At 59.1% G+C, this 26,109-nt stretch overlaps 1 protein-coding gene across 8 annotated transcripts in view; it reads right to left on the reverse strand.

Annotated features, from left to right (window-relative positions):
- Nucleotides 1-26,109, reverse strand: part of DNAJB6 (DnaJ heat shock protein family (Hsp40) member B6) — a 111,545-nt gene that overhangs the window by 19,952 nt on the left and 65,484 nt on the right. The window contains exons 10-11 of one of the 8 annotated variants that reach the window (XM_045792220.2): nucleotides 22,813-22,875; nucleotides 20,616-21,129 (exon numbers count right to left, since the gene is read on the reverse strand). The exons of 4 other annotated variants lie outside the window; for them this stretch is intronic. In XM_045792220.2, the coding sequence (XP_045648176.1) occupies nucleotides 22,814-22,875 (62 nt within the window). In that variant the 3' untranslated portion in view covers nucleotides 20,616-21,129; nucleotide 22,813. Of the gene's footprint in view, nucleotides 1-20,615; nucleotides 21,130-21,156; nucleotides 22,876-22,968; nucleotides 24,343-26,109 lie in introns of those variants that run through there. 3 more of the 8 variants (XR_015723764.1, XM_045792219.2, XM_045792218.2) reach the window with 3 other exon arrangements.

The raw sequence follows: 26,109 nt of genomic DNA on the forward strand, positions 1-26,109 counted from the left end.
ACTCTGATTTTTTTTTTTCTTAAGAAGCCAGAAGAAAAGGGGGAACTTGGAGCTCATCTGCATTACAGATCAGGCCTCTTGGAGAAAATCAACCATCCATAATTCATTACGTGTTCCTGCAGGGGCTGCAGAGAGCTGAGATCCTAGCAACAGAGTCCTGGCAACGCGGGCGCAGCCAATCCGCACCGGCCCCCTCCCGCTCCGCCCGCAGGGAGGGGCTGTCGACTTCCACACATCTGCACAGGGGCTCGTTATGGACAATTCGTGGGTGGGCATGGGGACGGGAGGCAGCAACCACGGGCTCGGCCTGAGGAGGGAATTCGGGTCTGTGGGACAGGAGCCACAATCCAGGGCGTGTTCCGGTTTTCTAGGAAGCCACGGAGCCGTGACTCTGGTCCGGTGGCGGAAGAACCAGGCCACCTCTCACCTGCATGTGGGTTTTTACAGCCGTAAGGCCCCACGGCCGAGGCTCCTGACCGCCACTCGCAGAGGCCGCGCTGCGGGTTTCGAGGGGTGGCCGGGTGAAGCCAGCCAGCGTCCCCACTCTGCACATGGCAGCGCGGCCGTAGGGCTCCGCCGAGAAGCCTTCTTGATGTGGCTTAACCGCGGGCCAGCCCCATCACCAAACTGAGAGCCCCTCCATTCTGACGTTTGATCGAGATGGGGCGCAAAGCAACATGAGAAGAGCATGGCCTGTTTCCCCCCAACTCTGCCACGGCGGAGAGCGCGGGCAGGAGCCCTGTGAGCCCCTGGAAACGGCTGACGGCTCGTAAACAGAAAGGGTGGGAGTCTGGCTTTGGAAATCATGGGTTCGCTTTGTCTTTTAGAAAGACTCCTTCAGGGGCGCCCGGGTGGCTCAGTCGTTAAGTGTCTGCCTTCAGCTCAGGGCGTGATCCCTGCGTTCTGGGATCGAGCCCCGAATCAGGCTCCTCTGCTGGGAGCCTGCTTCTTCCTCTCCCACTCCCCCTGCTTGTGTTCCCTCTCTCTCTGGCTGTCTGTCTCTCTGTCGAATAAATAAATAAAATCTTTAAAAAAAAAGAAAGAGGGGCGCCTGAGTGGCACATCGGTTAAGCGTCTGCCTTCGGCTCAGGGCGTGATCCACAGCGGATCGAGCCCCACATCAGGCTCCTCTGCTATGAGCCTGCTTCTTCCTCTCCCACTCCCCCTGCTTGTGTTCCCTCTCTCGCTGGCTGTCTCTATCTCTGTCGAATAAATAAATAAAGTCTTTAAAAAATAAAAATTAAAAAATAAAAATAAAAGAAAGAAAGAAAGAAAGAAAGAAAGAAAGAAAGAAAGAAAGAAAGAAAGAAAGAAAGAGTCCTTCACGGCAACTGTCCAATCTCCAGCTTCCTCTTGGTGTCACAATAGCTAAACTTATACCTTGGAGACCACACGGTCCTCCAGGAAGCAGGCCCTCCAGCCACTACACAGCCACGGACGAAGCCCGCGCCCACCGACAATTCAAGCCGCTGGGTTCCCGCCACAGCTCTGCTGCGGTTAAGTCTGGCTGTCCAGCCTTGCAGCTCCAAATTTCTGCCATATCACACACGGGGAACACGCGGGTAGCACCCTTTCTTGCTTTCACTCAAAAGTACTGAGATGATCTCTTGTCAGCTCTGGCCGGCGCATTTAATGTGTCTGTGCTGGTGAGGACTTCCAAAGAATGCCGGCCCAGCCGCCTCCATGCCACCCAGGGGAGCCTGCACTCCCGCTTCCCAGACGTGCTCTGGGGCTGCCGGGCCGGGCTCGTGGGACGGCTGCGTCCGTCTCCTGGATAAAGGAGCTCATTGATCTGCCCCGGACTCGGGAGCAGCCAGGCCCATGAGCAACGGGCGGCGGCCTCCACCTGAAGCCCTCCATGTCCCGTTCACGCACATGGGCAGGGAGAGCCAAGACAACAACATGCTTTATGGACACTTCACACTTCATTTTGGGACCCATTGCCCTATTTTGAACTGTACTGAATTTAAATCAGCAAGAGCCTGGGCAAGCTGCCAAGGACGAGAAGGAAAATGCAACATCCTTACGGGTCCGCCTCTCGCCCCAAACACCCCCCCCCGAGGGGGTGGGGCTTGCCTTCAGAACCTTCCTGAAAGTAGATTTCATGAGAGATTATTCCCTCACTCAAACTCATACCGATGGGTCTTCTAATCCTACTGGAAAAAATCATCTCATCTCTGAAAAAACTGGTGCTTTTTTCTTTGTTTTAATGGGTGCTTTCCCCTCAAGTCGCGTGGAAACGTCACCGGCAGCAATGACAGATCTAAAACCACTCTGAGATTTCCGCAGAGGTCGACTGGACCCCACAAAGCTCACGGCACCTTCGAGACGAGACGCACAGACAAACATAAACACGACCCACAGACCACACTGACCATGGGCCCGCGAGAAGCTGCGGGGCGTCGGAAAGCACGGCCGGGCCGGTCCTGTTCCGCCCCGCGCTTAGCCACCGAGGGAAGAGGATTTTACACGGCAGGTCTGACTTTAAGAATCCCCCGGGCTGGGGGGCCAAAGCAGCACGTGGCCTGGGTCGGTCAGGGCCATGGCCCTTCCTTCACAGGGACGTCTTCACGCAGGCGCGGAGAAGCACCAGGGTCACAACAGTGAATGCCCTTCTTTTCCCACTCATGTTGATAAAACGTTTTCATGCGAATCCAGAGATATCTGCCTTTTTTTTTTTAAGATTATTTATTTATTTGTTTGTCAGAGAGAGAGAACAAGCAGGGGAAGAAGCAGGCTCCCCCCGAGCAGGGAGCCCCAGGCAGGACTCGATCCCAGGACCCTGGAGCCGAAGGCAGACGCGTCACCGACAGAGCCACCCAGGCGTCCCCCTGAGACATCTGCTTTTTAAATAACTGTACGTTTCTTGTTATCAGGGTACGTGTTCCCTTAAAAAAAGACCAAAACCCCCTGAAATACAGGCAGGAACATAACAGCGATTGTACACATCACCACGGTGAAGAGAGTTTGGACGCGCTTAGTCTACGATGAAATGTGTGGACGGGAACGTTGGCAGATCAAGGCTGCGGCCCCCCCAGGAAAGGTGAACCACGGGACCTGGAATGCTGTCGGCCGAAGTCCCCGCGGCCCCTCTCCACTCCAGAGAGAGGAAGTGGGAAACCACAGGAAGGGCCATGTAGACACATGTGCTGCTGGCCACAGCTGGCGGCCCACGAGGGGCCTCGATCCCGAAGGGAACTCTGTCCCCACCGGGTCACTCCCGTGGGTTTCTCGTAACTGCCACTTAGGGCCGCTCAGCACTTCTGGAAGCTCTGCCACGCATGGAATCCTCCCAACCAGGGCAGCTCCAAGCTCCAGCCTTCCAGAGAAGCCCGTCGAGGACTTCCGTGTCTCCACCCCACGCCTGTGTCCAATCTCATGCACACGTGCATGCACACTCGAGGGCACACACACCCATGCACACGCACGAGGGTTTACTTCTCTGTCCCTGGCTTTGACATGCACACGCACGTATACATGTGAGCACACGTGCACACGCACACACATGTACACGCACACATACACACACGCACATGAGGGTTTATTCTCTGTCAGCTGGCTTTGTCATGCACAGAGAGTATCGTTTCCCCAGGCTTGTGGGGGGACAAGCAGGGCTTGGGTCCCCCAGCTCACAGCCCACTAGGACACCTCCAAAAAGCAGGACCTCCACGGCACGGAAAACTCCCACTGTGTGCACTTCCACGTGGGAGGCCGGCCTCCAATCCATGTGCAGGGCTCCACCTTCATGTGTAATGAACGTGTACACACGGGAAATACGCTAGCTAGTCAGAGGTGGGAACTGAATGTTTGGTGCATTCACCACGATGCTCCCTGGCTGGCGAGGTTACAACGGCCCTTACAACTTCTTTCAGCTTCCCTGTTTCCCAGCTTTTCTTTAATGAGCATGTGCCGTTAAAGTGCCATTAACCAGAGCTGGAATGTAAGACACTCACCTTCCTTCAGAAAGTTCTAGAATGACTATGGACTATGAGAAACAAACTGAGGACTTCAGAGGGGAGGGGGGTGGGGGAATGGGATAGACTGGTGATGGGTAGTAAGGAGGGCACGTATTGCATGGTGCACTGGGTGTTATACGCAAACTAATGAATCATCGACCTTTACATCAGAAACCAGGGATGTACTGTATGGTGACTAACATAATATAATAAAAAATCATTAAAAAAAAAAAAAGAAAGAAAGTTCTAGAATGAGCACCTGGGCAGAGGCTGACAGAAGTTTCCAGAGGAACTGGGAACCTCCCACACGGTCTGCAAGGCCTGAAGGCAGAAGATTCCCAGCCCCCAGTAGCGGGTGCCTCGGGGGCCGTGCAAACCCCACAGGCCTTGCTCTGCTGTCTCAGGTTGTATGTTCTAGAGAAAAGCTGTTGGAGAGAGAGGCCGGGCCCTGGCCAGAACCAGACGGAAGAGGGGTGTCAGACCACAACCCCCCCATCCCCCCAGCCCTGGGGCCCTCGCACAGGGTCTGCAGTAAAGGAAGTGGCCTTGCTAACTCTGTTCCTGCAGGCGACCACGTGGCCCCTGTCCAGACACTGATTCGCTTCCTTCCAAGGCCCAGGGCGGGTCCTGCCGTCCCAGAGTGACCCTTCATCTCCTTCCTCCCGCTCACATTCTTCCCTGTGCCCTTCCTTCCCGTCTGCCAGCAAAGCTGACACTGGGAGCCTGCCTGCCGTGGGGCTGGACAGGAGCCCCGGGGAAGCCTTTCCCCCGAAGACAGACAGATGCGAGGACTCTGGAAATGGCTTCAGGCGGCGGCGCCTGCCTCCCACACACCAGGTCTCTGTCGCAGGAGGAGCGCACGAATTTTAATTCTTCCTAGCAGAGGGATGCTGAGAAAGTGACCCTTAACCCGTGGCTCGGCCGGGGGCCGAGGGTCAGGAGAGGTCAAGAAGAATGGCTCTGGGCCGTCCTCTTCACCGTGGGCCTCGGGAGTGCCATCAAGTGGGATTTTAGTCCCATCGCTCTCCCGCCCCGCCCCCCAGAAAGCTCGCAGCAGACAACACCCAGCCCACGTGCGGCAAGGCGAGTCTCAAGTCTCTGACCCAGAAATCAGAAAGGAAAGTGCAGAAATTAAACAAATCAGTACGAGGCACAGAATCAGGGGCGCCCACCGGAGAGGCGCAATCAAGACTCCGAGCCATAGATCGGGAAGGTTTTGATTAAAGAACAAATTGCCAAAGTTAAGTTTAAGTAGCTTCTGGGCGCCCTCCTTTCTCAAGCGCCGCGATTCCTCCCGGTAGCTCATGGCGCTGAGCAAACAAGGATGACAGGTGATGAGCAAACTCTGGGGGCAGCTGCCACCGCCATCCCCCTCCCTAGCAGCAAACACAGACCTGCCCAGACCCCCCAGGGGCCCAGTGGGCTCGGGCTCCAGGAGGGACAGCTGCCCGCAGGGCGGTTCAGAGCCTCGCAAGTCACCCCCCTTTCTGGAAGGTTGTTCCGGGATCATAATAGCAGATGGGGACAATGTACCACACGGTCAACGTCCCGGTCATCAGTCAGGGACAAACAGGACATCTCACACACAGACTTGGACAAACAGGGTGAGAGAGGAGGGAGAAGACCTCACCTGGACCAGCAGCTTCAGGAGAGAGGTGGGCCTGGGGGAGGCTGAGGTCCAGAGTGGAGAGGCCGTGGGGGGACACACAGAAGCTGGACCCAGCAACCTTCAAGACTGCTTCCACGTTTAGCGACAGCACAAAACCCAGCAGACGCCCGTGTGCCCGCAGGCCACTGGGACTCCACGTACTGAACTCCTGCCCTGTGCCAGACGCTGAAACGCGCGGGGCAGAGAAGGGGCCTGCCCCCAAAGAGCAAAACCCACCCGCAGCAGCGCTTCCCGAGAAGGGCAGCGCCGGCCGCCAGAGGAAGGGAGCAGGCTGCCCAAGCACACGAGGGGGACAACACTCACGGCACAAGGACCACAGCACGGACGTGAGAACATGCCATGTGTGGGGAGCATCTCGTCCTCGGGGGGTGGGAGCACATCCGCAGGGGGGAGCACGTCCACAGGGGGAGCATGTTCGTAGGGGGAGCACATCTGTAGGGGGAGCACGTCCACGGAGGAGCACTCTGCAGGGGGAGCATGTCAATAGGGGAGCACTTTCTAAGAGAAGCACGTCTGTAGGGGGAGAACATCCGCAGGGGGAGCACATCCACAGGGGGAACAAGTCCGCAGGGGGAACAAGTCCACAGGGGGAGCACGTCCACAGGGGGAACAAGTCCGCAGGGGGAGCACATCTGCAGGGGGAGCACATCTGCAGGGGGAGCACGTCTTTAGGGGGAGCGCGTCTGCAGGGGGAGCACATCTGCAGGGGGAGCACATCTGCAGGGGGAGCACATCCGTAGGGGGAGCACATCCATAGGGAGAGCACGTCTTTGGGGGAGCACGTCCACGGAGGAGCACTCTGCAGGGGGAGCATGTCAATAGGGGAGCACTTTCTAAGAGAAGCACGTCTGTAGGGGGAGAATGTCCGTGGGGGGAGCACGTCTTTAGGGGGAGCACGTCCACAGGGGGAGCACTCCACAGGGGAAGCACGTCTGTAGGGGGAGCACGTCCATGGGGAGCACTCTGCAGGGGGAGCACGTCAATAGGGGAGCACTTTCTAAGAGAAGCATGTCTGTAGGGGAGAATGTCCATGGGGAGAGCACCTCCGCCCAGGGGAGGGCCAGGGCCCACTGGGAGCCGTGGGTTTAGCTGTTATCCCGTAGCCGACAGGAGCCACTGAAGAAGTCCCAGCTGGGGGATGAGAGGATACATCTGACCCCATGGACCAAGATCGGAGACCTGGTAACAGAGAGATGACTGGTGCCCGAGGTGGGGCCTGCCAGGAGTAGGGTCAGCCCCTGGCGGGGGCTTGAGGCCCAGAATCTTTCTCCACAGGTACGGGAGTCACCTGTCTGCCCTGGATACACAACACGGGAAAAGACGCACAAGGTGCCTGGAGCACGGTCCCCGGGAGCCCCGCTCACTCCCCACTCAGCCCTGCATTCACTGGGTCCCAGCGCCCCATCCCCACCAAGCCCTGCGCCGGGCTGGAGATACAGCAGGTCACCTGGCAGAGCTCCATCTGGATCCTCCAGCCTCGGTGACTTCATGGACTGACTCCACAGGCAGATCAGCCTGGAAGGTTCAAACCTTTCCAGAAAAAACAAAAATAGATACATTCATTACACCACCACACGCCCTGATACCATAGGGCGAGGGAGGGATAGTTTAACTTCCACGGAGAGGCTCTTCAAGAGGGAGGACCTGGGCTCCGTAACCTGTTGGATGGGACACCAGCTAAGCCCCCTCGGCATGGGGACAGAGCTTAGACACCCAGATGCATCCCAAAGCCAACATCGATGGCCCAGGCATCCGCATGGAGGGTAAACGCACCCCCCTACTCCCTGCACGCCTGTGCTCCCTTCACCAGACAGGGGGACGGGGCGTGCTGGGCACTCTGCACACCCACACTCAGCCCCTGCCGCCTGGGGCAGCAGCTGGGCCCATGGGGCGCCAAGGACGCATGGGAGTCACTGCTCTACATCCCCTGGGGCCTCGGGCACCCAGAGCCCCCGCCTGGACTTCTCCGGAGAAACTGGCAGGTGGAGACCCAGCCAGGGTGTCGCAGGAGGCACAGCCCTCTCCCCAGAGGGTCACGCCCTGCTTCTCCACCCCCCCGGAGCTCCCAAGAGCCAGATTCTTGGTGTGAAGGCCGAGCCCGCACCTCCACAAGTGGCGTGCGCCCAGCGCCGGCCTGGGGAGCGAGCCTCACGGTGACGGGCACCCGGCGGGGTCTGTGCACGGCGTGGTGGGAGGGGTTCTGCCTTCTTTTCCACCCTTGCCTTCCCTCGAATGTTCCACTGAAGAAACAGCAGGACCGAGAGAAAGTTAATTACTGAACATCAGCTTTAAAAAAAAAATCTTAAATAACTGAAAATACTCAAATCTCTCCTTGCATCCCCCGCTGGGGGTTCAGGCTTCCACAGCAGGGGAGGCCCAGGGAAAGACAAAGCAGAAGTAGCCCCTCCCCAACGGCCCCTGCCCGGGCGCCCGGGGCACGGTCCCACCGGCTCAGACACGGCTCCGTCCTCGCGGCTGTCGCAACACAGCACAGCGGGGGCTCACGGACCCGCCGCCCCACTGAGCCCAGCGCCTGGGTCTGGGGGCCGACGCTGATGCCAGCAGGGCAGCGGGACCCCCTGAGGCTATGCTCCTGGCTCGAAGATGGTGGCCTCCCCTCCGTGCCCACCCTGGTGTCTCTCTTCTCAGGAAGATGCTGACCCCGTGGGGTGGGGCCCACACTGTGACCCCAGTCACCTTAATCACCTCCCTCCCATCAGCATGGGGGTCAGGGCCCCAACACAGGAATCGGGGGACACAGCTCAGCCCAGAACCCCCTTCCTGGGATGAGGACAGCCTCACCTGCACATTCCCCAAGTGGATCTCCAGGGCCCCGGGTCTCCCCACAGACCTGCCCTGTGGTTCTGACGGCCTCACCTTCATCTGAAATTCTGAATGGCCCCCAGGATGCCCCACAGGAGGGGGAACGCTGGCTAACTCCGCCCTGTTCACACCCGTCCCCACAAGGAACACGACGCTCCTGGATTCCTCTGCTCAGGGGGTGCTGTGAGCTCCCGCTCAGCTACGGCTGGACTCTGACGCTGGCTTCCTACTGAGCCTGCGGCCCCCTTGCAGCACCGTCCACACGCAGAAGCAAAGGAAGATGTGAAAGCTTCCAGAACGTTCTAGGGGGTGGCGGTGAGCTGCACCCAGCTCTAGAACCATCCACGGCCTTCCACCGTCTATAGAACAAAGCTCCAACTTTTCAGCCCTTTCAGTGCCTCTGGGCCTGGGCCCCTCCCATCCTTTCAGCGCCTGTCCCCTCGCACACCTCTTCCCCCCGCAGCGTCCCCCTGGGAACCGGACACTCACACCAGCTCTCCTACCCGGACCCCACCCACCCTTCGCCTCCCGCACGTCCAAGAGCTTCCAACTGCGGCTTGCCCAGCCGATGGGGCCCACTCTGAGACCCCTAGCTCCTGGGGGTGGGGGGACAGGGACAGACACACGTTACATGCCCACAGGACCTCAGAAAACTGGGCCAGGTCGGTATTGTACCTGTTTACCGAGGCATGACCACAGCATCGAATGATGGGGCTGTGATTCAAAGCCAGGGCCAGAGGACAGGTGGTTGCAACTGCTTTGGGTGACGTTTGGCACCATCTGCGAAATGCAGCCCATACGTCCCCTGGAGCTCGGCCATCCCCGGGCGGACGCCCGGCTTCGGGGAGGAGTTCGAGGCTCCACCAAACCCTAGGGGCAGCATGTTTGCCGTGGCCCAACACTGGGAGATTGCTGTGGAGACAGGACAGCACCCCCAAAGATGCCCACGCCCTGCCCCCTGGAACCTGGGAACAGGTTAGACTCCGGGCAAAAGGGGTGTCACCGGTGTGAGCAGGGTCCACCTCAAGATGGGGAGGCTCTCCCACACTGTCTGGGAGGCCTAATCACATCAGGTCATACCCGGAGCCCTTGAACACCGAGACCTGGGCTGGGCTGCCAGAGATGCGGCCAAAGGACAAGTCAGGGGCGTCCATGCCACCAGTGCTGGAGGGGCCGCTGGGAAAGCACAGAACCAGGTGACCCTCCCCCACCCCCGTCCCAGCACCAGCGAGCCAGGCCCTAGAGGATCGGAACTCAGCCCACAGCCCTGGGACCTGCAGAACCCGTGAGGCGCTGCGCCCATGTGGCAGGAAGCTGCAGAAAGTGAGCGTGGCGCCCAGAGACGGTCAGCAGGGCCCGGAGACGGTCAGCAGCGCCCGCAGACGGTCAGCAGGGCCCGGAGACGGTCAGCAGGGCCCGCAGACGGTCAGCAGGGCCCGGAGACGGTCAGCAGGGCCCGGAGACGGTCAGCAGCGCCCGGAGACGGTCAGCAGGGCCCGGAGACGGTCAGCAGGGCCCGCAGACAGTCAGCAGCGCCCGGAGACGGTCAGCAGGGCCCGCAGATGGTCAGCAGCACCCGGAGACGGTCAGCAGCACCCGGAGATGGTCAGCAGGGCCCGGCAGTGGGGGCAGATCTCACGGCACGTGAACAAAGGACACCACACCGTGCATGATCCCACAGAGATGATGAACGGACTTGGACACAGCACATCCATGCTGGTGGCAGAGTGGCGGTCACACGGGCCTGCCATGTCTGCTCTGGTCCTGGGTGCTGGCCGCACACTTTCGTACGTGTATGTTCTGGGGTCTGTATTGTACTTCCATAAATGTTTTTTAGAAGGCTGGGGCCAGGGCCCGCTCTAAGGCCCGCTGCCTTATAGTAGCAGACGCCGGGGGTGCACAGCGCACCCACCGCCCCCGTGAGACGGAGAGAAGCCTAGAGAAAAGGTGAGGAAATGAGCAAACCGTTCAGTGGGTGAATTTCCCTATTGAATGGAATCTCTGAAGTTCAAATTATTCCCAAACTGGAAAAACAGTGCTCTTACAACAGCCTGGCCCCAGCCGCGGAGCCAGACCAGCAGTGGCCCCTGACCCGAGCCCTTCCCAGGGATGCTTGCGTTGAGGTTAGCGCTAGTCTCAGCAAGAAGAAAGGACAGGCCCCCAGGTGCTGTTGGGCGGCGGAGGCGCCAGGACCTGCCCCAGCTCCTCTGCTGTTTACCTGGCTCCTGCCACCTCCCCTCCTGGACCAAGGGCTCCATCCCCACAAGGCCCTTCAAACCTCCCCTTCCTCACTTCCACTGTGTAGCTGCCTAATGACCTGTTAAAGATACATTATTTCATGACTTTTCATTTAAGAACATAAGTTAAGGGGCGCCTGGGTGGCTCAGTCGGTTGGGCGGCCGACTCTCGATTTTAGCTCAGGTCGTGATCCCAGGGTCCAGGGATTGAGCCCGTGTTGGGCTCTGTGCTCAGCAGGGGGTCTGCTTCTCTCTCCCACCCCCTCTGACCCTTCCCCCAGGTGCACTCTCTCTCTCCAAAAATAAATAAAGAAATAATCTTTAAAAAAAAAAAAAAGTAAGTTAAAACCAAAGAAGAAAATCATCCAGTTCAAACTTTTCTTAAAAGACGCATAACAGCCTTTTTCAATCATCTGAGAAAAATGCATGTTCTCGCATTTCTTAACAACTTCACCTGCGTCATCCTGACAATTCGAGGCCGAAAATTAAGCCTGGGCCATCTAAGTGGCTCTAAAGGCCTGTGTTCCCTCCCACGCCACCTGCACCCCCGAGAGGACACCCGGGCCCCAAGGAGACGCCCTTTGTGTCCCAGCACTGATGAAGGGCCACCGGGGAGACGCCTGCCACGCACAGTGAGGAGTGTGCAGGCCCGTGGGCAGACGGGGCCCCAAATCAGCCCTGGTCCTGCAGGGTGTGGCCTCAAATCTGAATGCACAACTCGGCTCCCGTTCCCTCTGCCCTGGAGCTAGCACTTCTCCAGGCTGTGGGCTGAGCAGGAGAAAAGAAAACAACTCTCCCAAGAGTGTGAGCAACCAGGGAAAAGCTGTGATGAAACCACCAATGCTGCCGAAGGACCAGAGCCAAGACAGGGAAGGACCCTGCTGCCCACGGAAATACACACCAGCTGAGACAGAGCCTCTAGATCAGCCCTGCACCCTGAGCCCTGCTCCTGCGCCCTGTACCCTGATCTCTGAGCCCTGCTCCCTAAGCCCTGATCTCTGAGCCATGAGCCCTGCACCCTGAGCCGTGAGCCCTGCACCCAGAGCCCTGAGCCCTGCACCCAGAGCCCTGAGCCCTGTACCTTGTGCCCTGATCTCTGAGTGCTGCTCCCTGAGCCCTGCACCCTGATCTCTGAGCCCTGCACCCTGAGCCCTGCTCCCTGAGCCCTGCACCCTGATCTCTGAGCCCTGAGCCCTGCACCCTGATCTCTGAGCCCTGAGCCCTGCACCCTGATCTCTGAGCCCTGAGCCCTGCACCCTGATCTCTGAGCCCTGAGCCCTGCACCCTGATCTCTGAGCCCTGAGCCCTGCACCCTGATCTCTGAGCCCTGAGCCCTGCACCCTGATCTCTGAGCCCTGAGCCCTGTACCTTGCACCCTGATCTCTGAGCCCTGCTCCCTGAGCCCTGCTCCCTAAGCCCTGAACGCTGAGCCCTGCACCCTGATCTCTGAGCCCTGAGCCCTGCACCCTGAACCCTGAGCCCTGTACCTTGCACCCTGATCTCTGAGCCCTGCTCCCTAAGCCCTGCACCCTGAGCCCTGAACCCTGAGCCCTGATCTCTGAGCCCTGAGCCCTGCACCCTGATCTCTGAGCCCTGAGCCCTGCACCCTGAGCCCTGCTCCCTGAGCCCTGCACCCTGATCTCTGAGCCCTGAGCCCTGCACCCTGATCTCTGAGCCCTGAGCCCTGCACCCTGATCTCTGAGCCCTGAGCCCTGCACCCTGATCTCTGAGCCCTGAGCCCTGTACCTTGCACCCTGATCTCTGAGCCCTGCTCCCTGAGCCCTGCTCCCTAAGCCCTGAACGCTGAGCCCTGCACCCTGATCTCTGAGCCCTGAGCCCTGCACCCTGAACCCTGAGCCCTGTACCTTGCACCCTGATCTCTGAGCCCTGCTCCCTAAGCCCTGCACCCTGAGCCCTGAACCCTGAGCCCTGATCTCTGAGCCCTGAGCCCTGCACCCTGAGCCATGAGCCCTGCATCCACAGCCGTGTACCCTGTGCCCTGTATCCTGAGCTCTGCATCCCGAGCCTTGAACCCTCAGCCCTGAGCCCAGCCCCTACACCTGTCATGGGCTCACCCCACATGACCTGTCACAGCAGAACACCAGGGAGAGCGGCCCTGTGTCCATGTTGCCGCCCGATGCTGGTCCCATGTGGGCCACCGTAGCGCAGCACCACAGACTGGGCAGTGGAAACAGCAGCAGAAATGTCCCACTTAGTCTGGAGGCCGGAAATTTGTGACCCTCAGAGGCTCCAGGGAAGGGCCCTTCCTGCCTCCCAATTTCTGGTGGTGTCGGCCATCCTCGGCTTGTGGCCATGTCACTCCAGCCTCTGCCTCCATTGTCACGTGGCCTTTTTATAAGAACATCAGCCATGGGATCTGGGGCCACCCTGCTTCATCAACCTTGTTTTGTCACAGGTCATATTCAGAGACTCTGGGGGTTAGGACTTCACCCAATCTTTTTGTAGGACATGACGCAGCCCCGAGCAATCCCACTCCCAGGAAAGATGGCAGAGGCCCCGGGGGGTCAACAGCCAGGTCTGACCTGGGCGTCAGGAGAGGGTCTGGAAGACCCGCCCTCAGACCACTTCCAGCTCTGAAGACCCTCATTCTTTCATCCACACGTTCCCTGGGGGGCGGCCACGAGCCCTGACTGAGAGTGGACGAGGCAGGGCCTCTCTGGGGGCGCAGTGGGCAGTGAAGACATTTCTACCTCCAAGAAGCCAGGAGCCACTGGCCACGGATGATTCAAGGCCACTGACACGGCCACCCTCGCAGACAATGGCATGCCTTCAGTAAAAGGTCAGTGACGGTGCTCGGGGCTCGGGAAGGCTGGAGCGAGCGAGGCTGAGCCAGTCAAGGCGGTGGGAAACGGTGGCAGGGCTCCCTGGGGGCAGAGCACCCAGGCTCTGCCCCCAGGACCAGTGGGAGCTGGTGGGCGCTGCAGGCTACGACCCCGAGACACACTCACCGGAACAGGCTCCTCCACGCGAGGGGGGTTGGGGTCCTTTCATAGTCCAGACATTTCTGGAACTCTCTTTCTAGGCTCTGTCCTTTGAAAACCCAATCGCATTGTTAATCAGGTTAAAGCCACTTCCCTTAAACCCCTTCTTCTCTCCCGCCATGCTTCCCCGTCAGGGCAGGGCAGTCTGTCCCGCCACAACCCGTTCAGTAATTTCACAGATTTGGTCGTAGGCCTTACAGTGGCCGCGGCCCTGCGCTAGCAAACACGCGGTGTCCCCATCACTCTGCCCGCCAGCCCCATCTCCAAATAGCTTCTGGTGGCCGCCAAGACCAAACACCGTCCCACGACGAACCACAGCGGCCCCTCCTGATACTTGTGCTCGGCTCATCGCTGGGTCAGCGCGTCCCCTCCGAGGCGACGGCTTTGAAGGCACACGTGAGGGTGCGTAACTCAGCCTCGACGTGCGCGTGTGTGAGAAATACGGTTGCCCCCTTGGCTCGCCCCAGCGGGTGCCTGGCACCTGGACAGACTCCCCAGAAACCAGGACGCCTGAGGATGGACACATGTTTCCCTTTCACCCGAAGGAGGACTCCTTACTGGAACCTGCAGCAGAATTCAGGGGCGCCCCCCTCTTCCCCTACAGCCCCCAGGCTGTGGAGGTGATTTAAGGCCGCGATGACCTGCCGTTTGCCCTGCGCCTCCTCGCAGTGCTGATAAATGGCCAGGCTTCAGGCTGACACCTGAGCGCAAGATCGCGCCATCAGCGCGCTGAGACGCAGTCGGTGGTCCCGACGTGACGGCTCACGGGGGCTTCACCGTTCCACCAGGAGCAGAAACTCTCCTCTCTCGTCATGATACCGGTATTGCCTGCACGCCCATGAAGAGGCTCCGGTCACCTGCAGACGGGCAGGGGGTGCCCCGTGCCGTCGCGGGCTCCTGCCGACGACACACACGACCGCACCTGACCGCCCGGACGGCCAGCGCCCTACGAGAGACGTCTTCGCGCTGGTGGCTCGAGGCGTCCAGGTGGGCAGCTCCTCTTCTCGCCACGGGCTTCCTGTACCCGTACTTCCCGCACAAATTCCCTCCGCACTGAGACAGACGTGTTTTCACCGAAAACAACGGGGACAAAGGGGCCAACTGCACGCGCTCCCCACACACGCCATCCCGGGCGCGCTCGTCACGGCTCATTGCTTGCAAACAGCATCAGCGCATCGACACGGAAACTGTCTCTGTGTCATCAGAACCCAGTGCAGAGGGCGGAGACGAGGTCCTCAGTTTGGGGAAATTCCTGAGATCACTGGTCACTGTTTTCCTACGAGTCTCCGCAGACGGCGTGCGACAGACGAGGAGCCCGCTGCCCTGGAGGCCGTGTCACTGCGCTGGCTGCCCAGGCCACGTCATGCCACGTGGCTGCTTACTTCAAAGAAGATTCCTGCCTTTTTAATCAGATTTCAGTGTCTTCCACATGATCATATGAACTCTCAGTAAATGGCTTTTAAAATTCAAAGAACAATCAGGCGTGAAATCCACGCGCACACCTTAAACAGGACTGTTCTAATGGACGGTTCCATCAGCCCCTGGCAATGCCCCAGACCTCCGATCCTAGGATTTCTTGCGGCAGCTAGAATACACCGCCGTTCACATCAAATTCAAAACTTCTAGAATGTTCGTCTGGGTCCCCAAAAGTGGAAATAAAAGTATATATTTCAGAGCAATTACCACCTCGTGCAAGGGATCTTATTCTAGGAAATGCTTGCCTGCTAAAGACTACAATTTACCTTCTGCACTGTCATCCAAGATCTGACATTTGAGGTGTTCCCTAATTAAATCCAACTCTTCCGAACCTGGCTGTGGAAAATGCCGCCCGCACTGAGCTCGCAGAGTCACTCTGACAAGCCTGCAGCACACAAGGACCGCACGGGGGTCCTGTTCCCCTCGCTCCCGCCAGCGCCGTGTCAGCTGTGCAGACTGCAGGTCAAAGTCCATAAACGCACGGGCAGCCTGGTCTGGAACAAAGCCGGCCGTCCTGCTCTAGCCGGGTGTGTCTGGGGGGCAAATCTGACTCAGGCTGACATCCTCCCAGGACAACTTGCTGCTTACCGCTTGTGTCAACGCAGCTAAAAATGAAAGGAACGCAGATTTGAGAGCCCATAAAAGGGGTGGAAAGACTAATTTCTTTCTAGACCATGTTTTTATTTTCTGGTTTCCAGTTCTGGACGATGGGGTGCAGGGCGACCAGCCGGCGTCGGCATCCGGAATGGCCGGCGGGAGCCCCGCGGGGAGTGTGCGTGCCCCCCGGCTCAGCCCGCGCCCCGACGAAGCACGCCTCTACCACGACGCTGGAGCCCTGCCGCTCCTCACAGGGTCCTGCTCTCACCTCCAACAGTTCTAAGTAAAACGCTTACGTGAACGAAGCCGAAACCAATCATAACGGGAAGAACATGTCCCCTGGACGGTGGGACCACCGTCGGTGACCACGGTGGGTTTTCTTGGGTGTCCGTCACCGGCTCAGCTTAGACGGCAGATTCTGTTCTGAGCGAAAGAGGCGGCGGCGGGCACATCAGAGCACGTGATCCCCGCGGCCGCCGCGAGGGTTTCACGCAGGAAACGGGGGCGAGGGAAGGCTGGCAGCTTTCCCTTGAGTGTTAGTGGGATTGGGCGCCTTGGGTCTTGACCTCTGTTTCTTTCCCTTTCTTTCTTTCTTCCATCGGCTTGAGGTTTTGCCTTGGTTTCAATAATGGTTTGGCAGGAAGTGAAGGACAGCGGGGGACGCGAGAAGTCCCATCTCTGACGTTACAAAGCGCCAGGAGTGGAAGACACCGCGAGCTCAGGTGTCTTCAAAAGCAGACTCACACTCTTATCAGGATCTCACAAATCGTAAAAGTCTGGATTAACGGATCAGCTACGTTTCCCACCAAGGGCCGCCACACGATTCCAGGACAGGTCCGGTCAAGCGCAAAGATGAAAGGACTTGTCCGTCTGCTCTCAGGCGCTGGGGTGGCCTGGCACGTGCAGGGCTCCCGTTCACATCTGCTGGATCTGAACTTTCCTCCCCATCACCACCTACTGAGCGGCGGGTGCATGGCTCCGTGGGCGCCAGAAGTACTAACGATGATTTTATTTTTCCCTATTAGCCCAGGAAACCATGAATTACCATTTGTCAGGTGTCACGGAGGTGAAAAATGTGGAAATATTCTTGGCATGTGGGTGTAGGAAAAAAAATCCCAAACTTTTGGTGCAGCCTAATTTTATCTTCTCGGATTGTGTTCTTGGAGCCCTTTGATGTGTTATTTATAAGGTTATGAGACTAGAAGGTAAATGTCCAACAAGAAAACTCCCCACTCGGTCAAACTAATTAGTTTATTCTACCAAGTGTCCCCTCCCCCTCCAACCCACTTTAGTGTTGATTAATTTGAACATTAAAGTTTAAGCCTAATTTACTCTGCCACGTGTGTGCCGTGTGCGTGCGTGCATGTGTATGTGCGTGCATGTGTATGTGCGTGCATGTGTGCGAGCATGTGTGCACGCATGTGCGCGTGCGTGTTGGGGTGAGGAGGCACTTTCGCCCAGTCCTGGTTTCCTTTATGGAGGCGCCCTCCTGTGGCTACAGAAATTACTGCACCGTAAAAATACCATCTCAAAATAAAGCACTCACACCAACGCGCCGTTTATGCTGCCGTTTTTCCTCGCGAGGACGTTCGGTAAAGAAAAATTCCCACTAAGCTACATCAATATATGGAAATTTCTCAGAAAATATCCGATTTGGGGCTTTAGAAGCTGGGATGCTCCAGCACTGAGCCGCGGAATCCATATTCTAAGACGAATTTCTGAGAGCAAGGTCCGCACGCCACTTCGGTCGGACGGCAGCAGCGTCTGGGGCGCCCCTCACAGGTCATCATGCACTGAGCACCCACAACGCTGGAGCTTGTCCCCCTGCTATCCCCAAAGCAGGACCGGAGCCCCGAGGTCTGAGATCCACGCTCCCCGCAGAGGTTCCCCCTTCCTGCCCTTTCCAGCTCCTGGCGCCCCCAGGTATCTCGGGGCTCGTGGCTGCATCACCCAGTCTTGGCCTCAGCCTCCACATGGCCTCCTCCTATCCGTGTCTGTGTCTCAAGTCTCCGTCTCCTTCCCCTTAGGACACCTGTCGCTGGATTCCCGGCCACCTTAATCCCAATAATCTCGAGATCCTTGACCGGACCATGCCTGCGAAGGGCTGGTTTCCAAACAACATGGCACTCACAAGTCCCGGGTTAGGATGCGTACTTCTGGGCCCACATCAACCCCCGCAGATGACACGGGGGTCTCGGGGAGGGGCCGGTGAGCAGTCAGCTGTGACCGACTGGGGGCAGGAGGAGACGGTACTGGACTCTGCAAGGTCTTCTGCCCAGGGAGCTATTAATTCGTCCCTCAGACTGCCCTGCTCTCAGGGCCGTCCTCTGCAGAGCAGCCCTCCCTACTGCTGCGTGCGGTAAGACTCCAGTCCCTGCTCAGTGCCCACCAGAGGTGGACAATGTGGGACGCACCTGAAGCAGGGAGAGCCTTGCGCAGCGTGCAGTCTGTTCCCACCAGGGGGGTCGGTGAGGGGCTGTCCCCACGCTCACAGGCTGATCACTCTGGGTTGGCTCCTCACTGGCTGCTCCCTAAGGCGCGGTCCAGGGGTATGAAGGACAGGAAGAAAGGGCTCAGGACTCCCAGAGCAAGGGTGACAGGTGATCCTATCAAGTGACAGCCAACCGTCAGGTAAGAGATCTGCCGAGTGCTCACCATGGACATGGTCCTCACTCCAGGCCCATCACTGGCCCAGTCCCCCACTGCTCACTCAGCTGAGCCCATGGGCCTGGCAGGAAAGTGGCAGCCCACCGTACTCTCCTGGACCCTCCGCGTCCAGGCCAGGCTGGCTCTGCTGGGCTCCAGTGATGCCATGTGCTCTACATTCAGCACCAGGTCCAAACTCTGGCTGTTGCTGGAGGCTGTCTCAACCTGACCCATCCCCCTGCCAGCCTCACCTCCTCCTGCTTCACCCCAAATCCTCCCCTTCTGGGGCTTTACCTCACTACCTCCAGCCTACATCCCATTACTTGGCTTAACCCATTCTCCTTGCCTACACACCTATCTGGCTGCTTCTGCCCTCCCAAACCCACCTGTGAAGCTCCTCGATCCCCCCCACAGCATGTGCCCCTCTGAATTCCTCCTGTACTAACCATCTGAGCCCATGGCCAGGGGCATAACAAGGGTAGGGCTGGGGATGACTTATCCTGCCTGTGGACATCACCTCTTGTCCCTTCTGCAGGATGGGGCTGCAACTCTTACAGCTATGTCTCCAACGTGCTTGACACATGTTGAACATACAGTGTGAATTAGATGGATGGACAATGGGTGGGTGTATGCACGGGTAGATTGATTGGCGGACGGATGAGGGATGAGTACAGGGATGGTGGATACATGGATGGATGGTTGGGAAGATGGGTAGATGGATGGATGGACAGACGATGGATGGTTGGGTAGATGGATGAGTGGGTAGATGGATGATAGATGGATATAAAGTAGATGGATGGATGGATGGATGGATGGATGGATGGATGGATGGACGGATGGATGGATGGACGGATGGATGGACGGATGGACGGATGGACGGACAGGGAGATGGATGGGTAAATGAACGGGTGGATGGATGATGGGTGGGCGGATGGGTGGACTGATCCACTGTTGGTGACCCCTCCTCCACTAGACCAATGGCTGTGGGGATCTGGAAAGAGCTGGTGGCAGAAGCTGACCCAGGAAGAGAGAAGGGTGACCTGGTTTCCAGTCTTTGTCGGTCATCCAGAAATTAGGCCTGCTATTCCTTGGGCTTGCAGTTACCCTGAGAAATGAGAATGTGGGAGTTGTGCTGCCTTTTCATTCTATCTGTAGAGCCCCTTTTTCCCAAAGGATTTTAATGTCTCTGGTCCCTGAGAGCAAACTGACCTCCCTCTCCTGGCACATTCTGTTGTCACTGTTGGGGCCACCGTGCCCTCCTGAGGGATGGGGCATGCACAGGCCAGAGCGCTCTGCTGAGCCTCTGTCATACAGGCACAAAGGCCCAGGCCAGCACCCAGAGTCACTCCGAGTCCTGGAATAACCCTTGTTAAATACACATGTCCTCATGGTCACCAGTATCATCATCCCTCTGGATAGATAAGGTGTGAGATTCAGAGTGTCCTGGGATGTGACTTCAATGGATGGAACCCAAGAAAGATCTTAAAATGCGTAAGTTCATTAGGGGGTTGGAAAGAGAAAGCATTTGGCCGCCGTGCTGTCCTCGGAGGGAGCCAGAGCGCCAAGTGTTACTCGGAGCCCTGGGAAGGAAAGACGCATTTATCAGGATTCTCTGTACAAAGTGCACTTCACACACCCAGAGTGGACCCGGGAGAACTCATCGTTATAGCGTCCCCACCCAGAAAGCAGAGGGATAGCATGTCGGATATGTGGGATACAGCGTCTGGGGTTTGCTCCTCGCCCGGCTCTGTGGACTCTGGGAAACGTATGTGACCTCCTGGGGTCTGGATAAAGCCGGATATCCTTGGTGCCCCCAAACCTTAAAAAACGTGGCATCAGAGTCCACACGACCCCCAGGAGGGAAGTCTGCCCTCCCAGGCAGCTGCTGGACCCGGGCCTGCTGCCCTGGGATCAAGGCATAGGGACATGGGGAGGTGGCACTTCCAGGGGCAGGCAGGGGGCTGGAGGGCTCCCCTCCACTCCCATCTGGGCTCCATCAGGCTGAGAAGAGACGTCCCCAAACCAGGCTGTTGGCCAGGAAAAAGCTCAGGATCTCTGTAAGCCCAGCCGCATCCTTCCAGACCCAGACGGCTGACTGCTACCCCATCCATCAAACTCACTCTCGGGAACAGGGAAGATTCATTGTCTTGTGTCATCCGGGGCCACCCTGTGTCACCGTGTAATGGCTAGTCGGTCAGAGAAACAATAATTCTCATGCCATAAAAACTGAATTCCGTTTGTTCACTAAGAACGAATGCTGTTGATCACGCGAAACGTATAAAACCCCAGAGACGAAAGGCAAAGAATGAAGGCTGATGCGCTGGCTGCTGACAGGCCGCGGCTAGCCCGTCCGGCGGCCAGGGTGAGGGCGCACAGGCGAGGCGGGGGCCAGGCGTCGGGGGCCGGGTCCAGAGCCTGAGCAGACGAAGGCGGCGTGGGTGTCTCCAGGAACACAGCTCGTCCCTCCCGACACGGCCGCTGTCCGGCGTCTGGGAGGGGGACCCGCTGCTGCCTCGGTGGCCCTGGCACAGTCCCAGGCGGGCCTGGGGCAGAACGTGGTTGCGGGATGACTCCCTGACTGGGACACGATGCTGGAGCTGTTTGCGGATGAACATCGATGGCGTGAGGATCCCTCGGAGAAGCCGTAGGTCAGAGGCAGTGACGAGCCAGACGGCCCTCCGCTAAGGGCGCATCCCGCCTCGGGCCGTGGCGAAGCCTGGACCCTTGACAAGGAGACGAAGGCATCAGCCTTATTGCCCACGCCACGCCCAGGCTCTGAGCGCCTTCCCCCCGGGGCGTCTTGGGCGGGCACAGCGCTGGGAGGAGGCCCCTGGCCACCCCAGCCCCCGACATTCAGCTGAGAACCATGCGGACCACGACACACGTGGACGGGACGAGGACGGGAACGTGGGGGGCCCTAGCCGGCATCCCAGCTGCAGGCAAGAGTGAGTAGGACAGCTGGGGTGACCTTCTGTGCTGGTCAGCAAGCAGGGTCTGTAGGAGCCAGAGGGACACGGAGCAAGCAGATCCAAACCACAGAGGCCTGGGAAGGGGCCCCGAGCGCGGCATTGCCGCAGGGCCCAGACGGCCCGTCCTGCTGCCCTGCTGGGAGCCCAGCATCGGCGGCTCCTTGGAGGACCATCTGAGCCCAGCCTCATGGTCTCCCTGGCACCGTGGGAGCCAGGCACGGGCAGCAGGTGCCCAGAGCGGGTGTGGGGGGCAGGCGGCCCTCGAAACAGTGAGCACACAGGTTCTGTGCCTGAGCCTCCATTGTGCTCGGCAGGAAGAGGCCAAGTCAGGAGCCCTGGGGGTGGACTTATTAACGTCAGGACCCGCTTTTCCAGATGGTACCGTGTCACGTTCCTGGTTCTGCTGCCACCCTACCGCTCCGGGGACAGGTGGGGCCACACAGGACCCCTGGGTGCTGTCCGTACAATTTCCCGTGAATGCGTAAGGATTTCAAAATAAATGTGTGGAAGTACTTGTTCAAAGTGAGATCTGCGGCCCTTAATCCTCCAAACACTGGGGCCAGGGGGTGGCAGATGGCCCTGGGGTGTGGGGGGCGGTTCCTCACAGGAGGACACCTCCCAACCCAGTCCCACAAGCTCTGCCCCCAGATGGGCCCCCTCGGGGTGAGGATGCTGCCCTCCACTACCCCTGATGCGTGCCCAGCACCCAAGCGGCCCCTCCAGGGGTCACCAGGCCCTTCGACAGCCACCTGCTGAGACCCGGCCGCGGCACAGCACCCCGCGTTCTGAGGCGGTGGGGCAGATGCCCCAGGAGCAGGGGTGTGAGCTCCCACGCTCTTGCGCACGAGCCGAGGGACCTCGGTGCGCCATCCGTAGCCGGGGCCAGGCCTGAGCGCAAAGTGGCGAGGAGACACAGGTTCTACCCCCAACCTGGGGAGCAGGCACCTACACTGCTCCCCGGGCCGTGGGGCATCCACTCACTGAGGGACGCGCGAGGGGGAGCAGACTGTGGGTGTGGACATGGGCTGCCCGTCCGCAGGGCCACGTGAGGACCAGGGGCCCTGGAGCCGGACGGAAGCTGGCTCCAGGCGAGGCTGGAAGACACCAGCCCACAGATGCTGCGTCCGACGGGACTGGGCTCGAAGCACAACGAGGGGCAAAGGCTATGAAACGTGCCTCACGCCCTCCCCAGGTGCCAAGAGCAGATCCCCGTGTGCGAGCACACGTCCCCTTGTGAGAGGCTCTCGGTCCTGCGAGTACGTCTCTTTATCCCAGAATCGCATGGTTTACAGCGTGGCCCTCATCACGCTGCACCCACGGCCTGGACAGGCCAACAGTGCGTGTCCCCCACGTCCTCCACTGTCCCCCTCCCGGCCAGCCAGGCCGCCGGGCTCATGCGAGGTCAGCTCAGTGGGAGTGTTGTCCCTCACACGACACCTCACTCATCGTCTCGTCCTCCCGAATCCAGCCTCCTGCCCCAAAGAGCGCTGGGCCTCATAACTGAAATGACAGACAGGAACAGTCTTTACTCTTAATTACTGACAGCAGGGCAACATGCAGATATCAATAATGATGTCACGTTTGAGCAGAGCATGCTGCGTTTACATTTTATTTACGTAGGTAGCGCTGAAAATACATGACGCCTTCATGGGCGCATTTCCCACAGTGAGCAGTCAACCCCAGTCCACACCACCTCCCCGCAAAGCCAAACAAAGCCAGCTTCTCTGTAAGTCGTCTCAAAATCACAAAGGCTGCCTCATTTCTGGCTCTCACGCCCATGACATGGCCACAGATGCAAGCCACTGGCGCCCCTCGACCCCATCCAGGTCCTCCACTGCCAAGCGACGTGAGCACGCCCTCGTGTCAAGGGGGCGTGGCCCGGGCAGGGCGCGTGCGGGGAAGGTGAAGGCAGCGCAGGACCGAGTCAGTAAAACAGAGGGTGAAGGAGCAGCTGGCGTGCAGAGGCGTAAGCACAGGAAACCACGCAGAATCTTGCCAGGAAAAAACATGATGTTTGCAAAGGAGTCAATGTTTACAAGCTGAGACACTTCGTTCAGCCTCCTTGTTCCTATCTGTGTGTGCGTGTGTGTGTGCGTGTGAATACCTCACCTCTTCCTCCCCAGCATGACCCAAACTTAGAGCCAGAGATGGCACCGACCCAACAAAATTCTGTAGGATCCTGTGCGTGTGCTAAGAAGAACTAAGGGTCCAAGCCAAAAAAGATGGGATTTTGCAAAAATGAAACAATATTTGAAGTCAAGTTCAGGCTAGAGATTAAAACTACGGTAAGTATAAGGAATGGCTTTATATCTAAAGTGACTCACCCCCGGGGCCCCATGGACGTGGCCAGGCCAGTCTGTAGAGCTGCTTGAAGGTCTAGCCCCCCCAGCCTGAAGGACAAGCACCCTGGCGGCTATGACCCGATACACGACAGCACTCAGTCACCCTGCCCTTAACTACGTGCCAGCTCCCAGAAATCTACGGCCATGAGGAAGGGAAGTCATTCCGTGAACACACACTCGTTACCTGCCTGCACCTGTCACACCTCTAAAGCTCTAAGTATCTCAGGAGTCGGTGTCGTGGTTGAAGGGCTGAAAAGAAGGCGCTGGGCCCCTAACCACTCCAGAGGAGACGCCACCGGATTTAGTGCTGGGAGAAGCGAGGACAGTCCCGGCAGGCTCCACGCCTGTGCCACCGCCACCCACGACCGTCACTCCCGTCTCCTGCCGTCCCTACGCTGCCTGAGGCGTCATCCGCGTCCCGTGCTGAGCAGGCGTGGTCCTGGGACAGTGGCAAAGCGGGTGGTGCTACCTAGCGCGGGCGCACTACCGCGGAGCCAGCCTGGGCGCCAGCTCGAGCCACGCGGGCGTGGCGGCGAGTCCGTCTAATGGTTGCCTTTGGTCGACTTCTTCTTCTTGGATTCCTCTCTCTGCTTCTGCTTCTTCCTCTTGCCACCTTCTTTGAATCCTAAGGAAACACGGCTCGTGAAACACTGCGCAGAACAGTGGCTGCTTCCCCACTAAGGCAAACATGTCTCCAAATACTCCCCCGTGTTGGGAGAAACGAAAGAGAAGAAAAGACAGAAAGTCAGGCGTCTCGGCTTCTCTCGGGGCCGCGCCTGAAGCTCAAGACCACCAGCTGGGTCGTCGCAGGCACACTAAGCCTCCCACACGGTTCCACGGGCGCCACGGCCTGCAGGGGGCGGGCGCTCAGCCCACGCTCCCCTCTGCTCACCCTCCACAGCCCCACCCCACGCCCCCGAGAGACCCTGTGCACCCCTGCGCGGCCCCCACAACCACCCGGGCAGGGCTGACTCCGCCCCGGGGACGGGCTCCCGGCAGCCCCGGCCAGACCAGAGTCCCGGCCGCAGGGGCGAGCCCTGCTGAGGGGTGGGCTCGTTTCCACGGGCTCTTGGGGGCTCATTCCCATTCCTCATCTGAGGATGAGAACCTGCCATTGTCCCTTTGCCGTGGGCTTCACGTGCGCTTGGCCGAAGGTGAAGGAGAGACAGGTGAACACACGCCGCCTCACCCTCCGGAGAGCCCGGCTTCGGCTCTGCAGAAACAACCGGTGCAAACGGTGTGGTGGAGGCACGGCACAGACGAGCCGGCAGGCGGGCGGGACGCGGGTCTCAGGTAACCACGCAACAGTGCCCGACTGGACAGGACGAGGGGCAGAACCAGCCCGGTCACTGTGGAGCTGGGCCTGGACGCACTCGGGCCCCCGAACCTGCCCAAGACCATGTGAGCGCATCGGGATCTGAAAGGACACGGCCCCGTTGTGAGCACCCTCCCCCTGGGGTGGGACTAAGACGCGGCTGTCAGCACACGCCAGGGGGGCACGACACTCGTCCTTCTGCAGAACCACAATCCCAGGCACGCGGTCCCGTCAGTTACATGGGGGCCGACAGCCAACGTACAAGGAGCCCCAGACACCTGCCCCGGGCTTGGCTCATGGCCTCACCACCCGCTGCCAGGGGACGCCTACGAGGGCGGGCTGCTCACCCCACGACAGCACTGAAGGAGCCCGCACGCCACACCTCAGTAACACCAGGCCTCACGCGACTGACGCAGGAGGCCCTCCACGCCCCGGTCCTTCACCACCTTCCCTGCAGCCCATGCACCCGAGGTTCCACGCAACCTGCGTGTCTCACCTGGGGGCTATTACACCTGCCAGGCGCTAAGTCACCCAGGGCCGTGTGTGTAGGAAAGCGGGCTCAGAGTTCTCCACGGGAGGGAGAAGACGAAGGGCTAACACACTCATTAGGGCAAGGGGGAGGGAAGGCAGAGGGCTCACCCACAGCCACGCCCGGAGGCAAATCTAGGGAATGGGCCCAAGCGGCCATAATTGAGGGGGCAAGGGAGGGAGAGCAGCCTCTGAGGCATCAAACAGGGAATGAGAGCTAGTCTGGGGACTCGTCGGTGGGTCCATTACTGGACGTGGTTACACGGGGAGGTACAAAGAGGTGACACCAAGATGGCCCCATCTGGTCCCAGGTGGGTCTTCTGTGGAGAAACCTCCACAGGGAATCGTTCCCATCATGGGCTCCCAGGCTGGCCGTGAGTGGTGCAGGCAGCGGCCAGCAGCTTTGAAGGGACACACAGGGAGTGGGGTTCAGAGGCCTCACGTGTGATCGTCAGAGGCTCACCCAACTGTGGGGCCCTGGCTTCAGACTCACTGTGGGCATCATTTCTTAGAGGGGAGGATGGCCTCCTCTCCCCCAAGATAAGATAA

Source organism: Ursus americanus, chromosome 3 (assembly GCF_024610735.1).
Source record: "Ursus americanus isolate L20-20 chromosome 3, mUrsAme1.1.p, whole genome shotgun sequence".
Taxonomy (NCBI): domain Eukaryota; kingdom Metazoa; phylum Chordata; class Mammalia; order Carnivora; family Ursidae; genus Ursus; species Ursus americanus.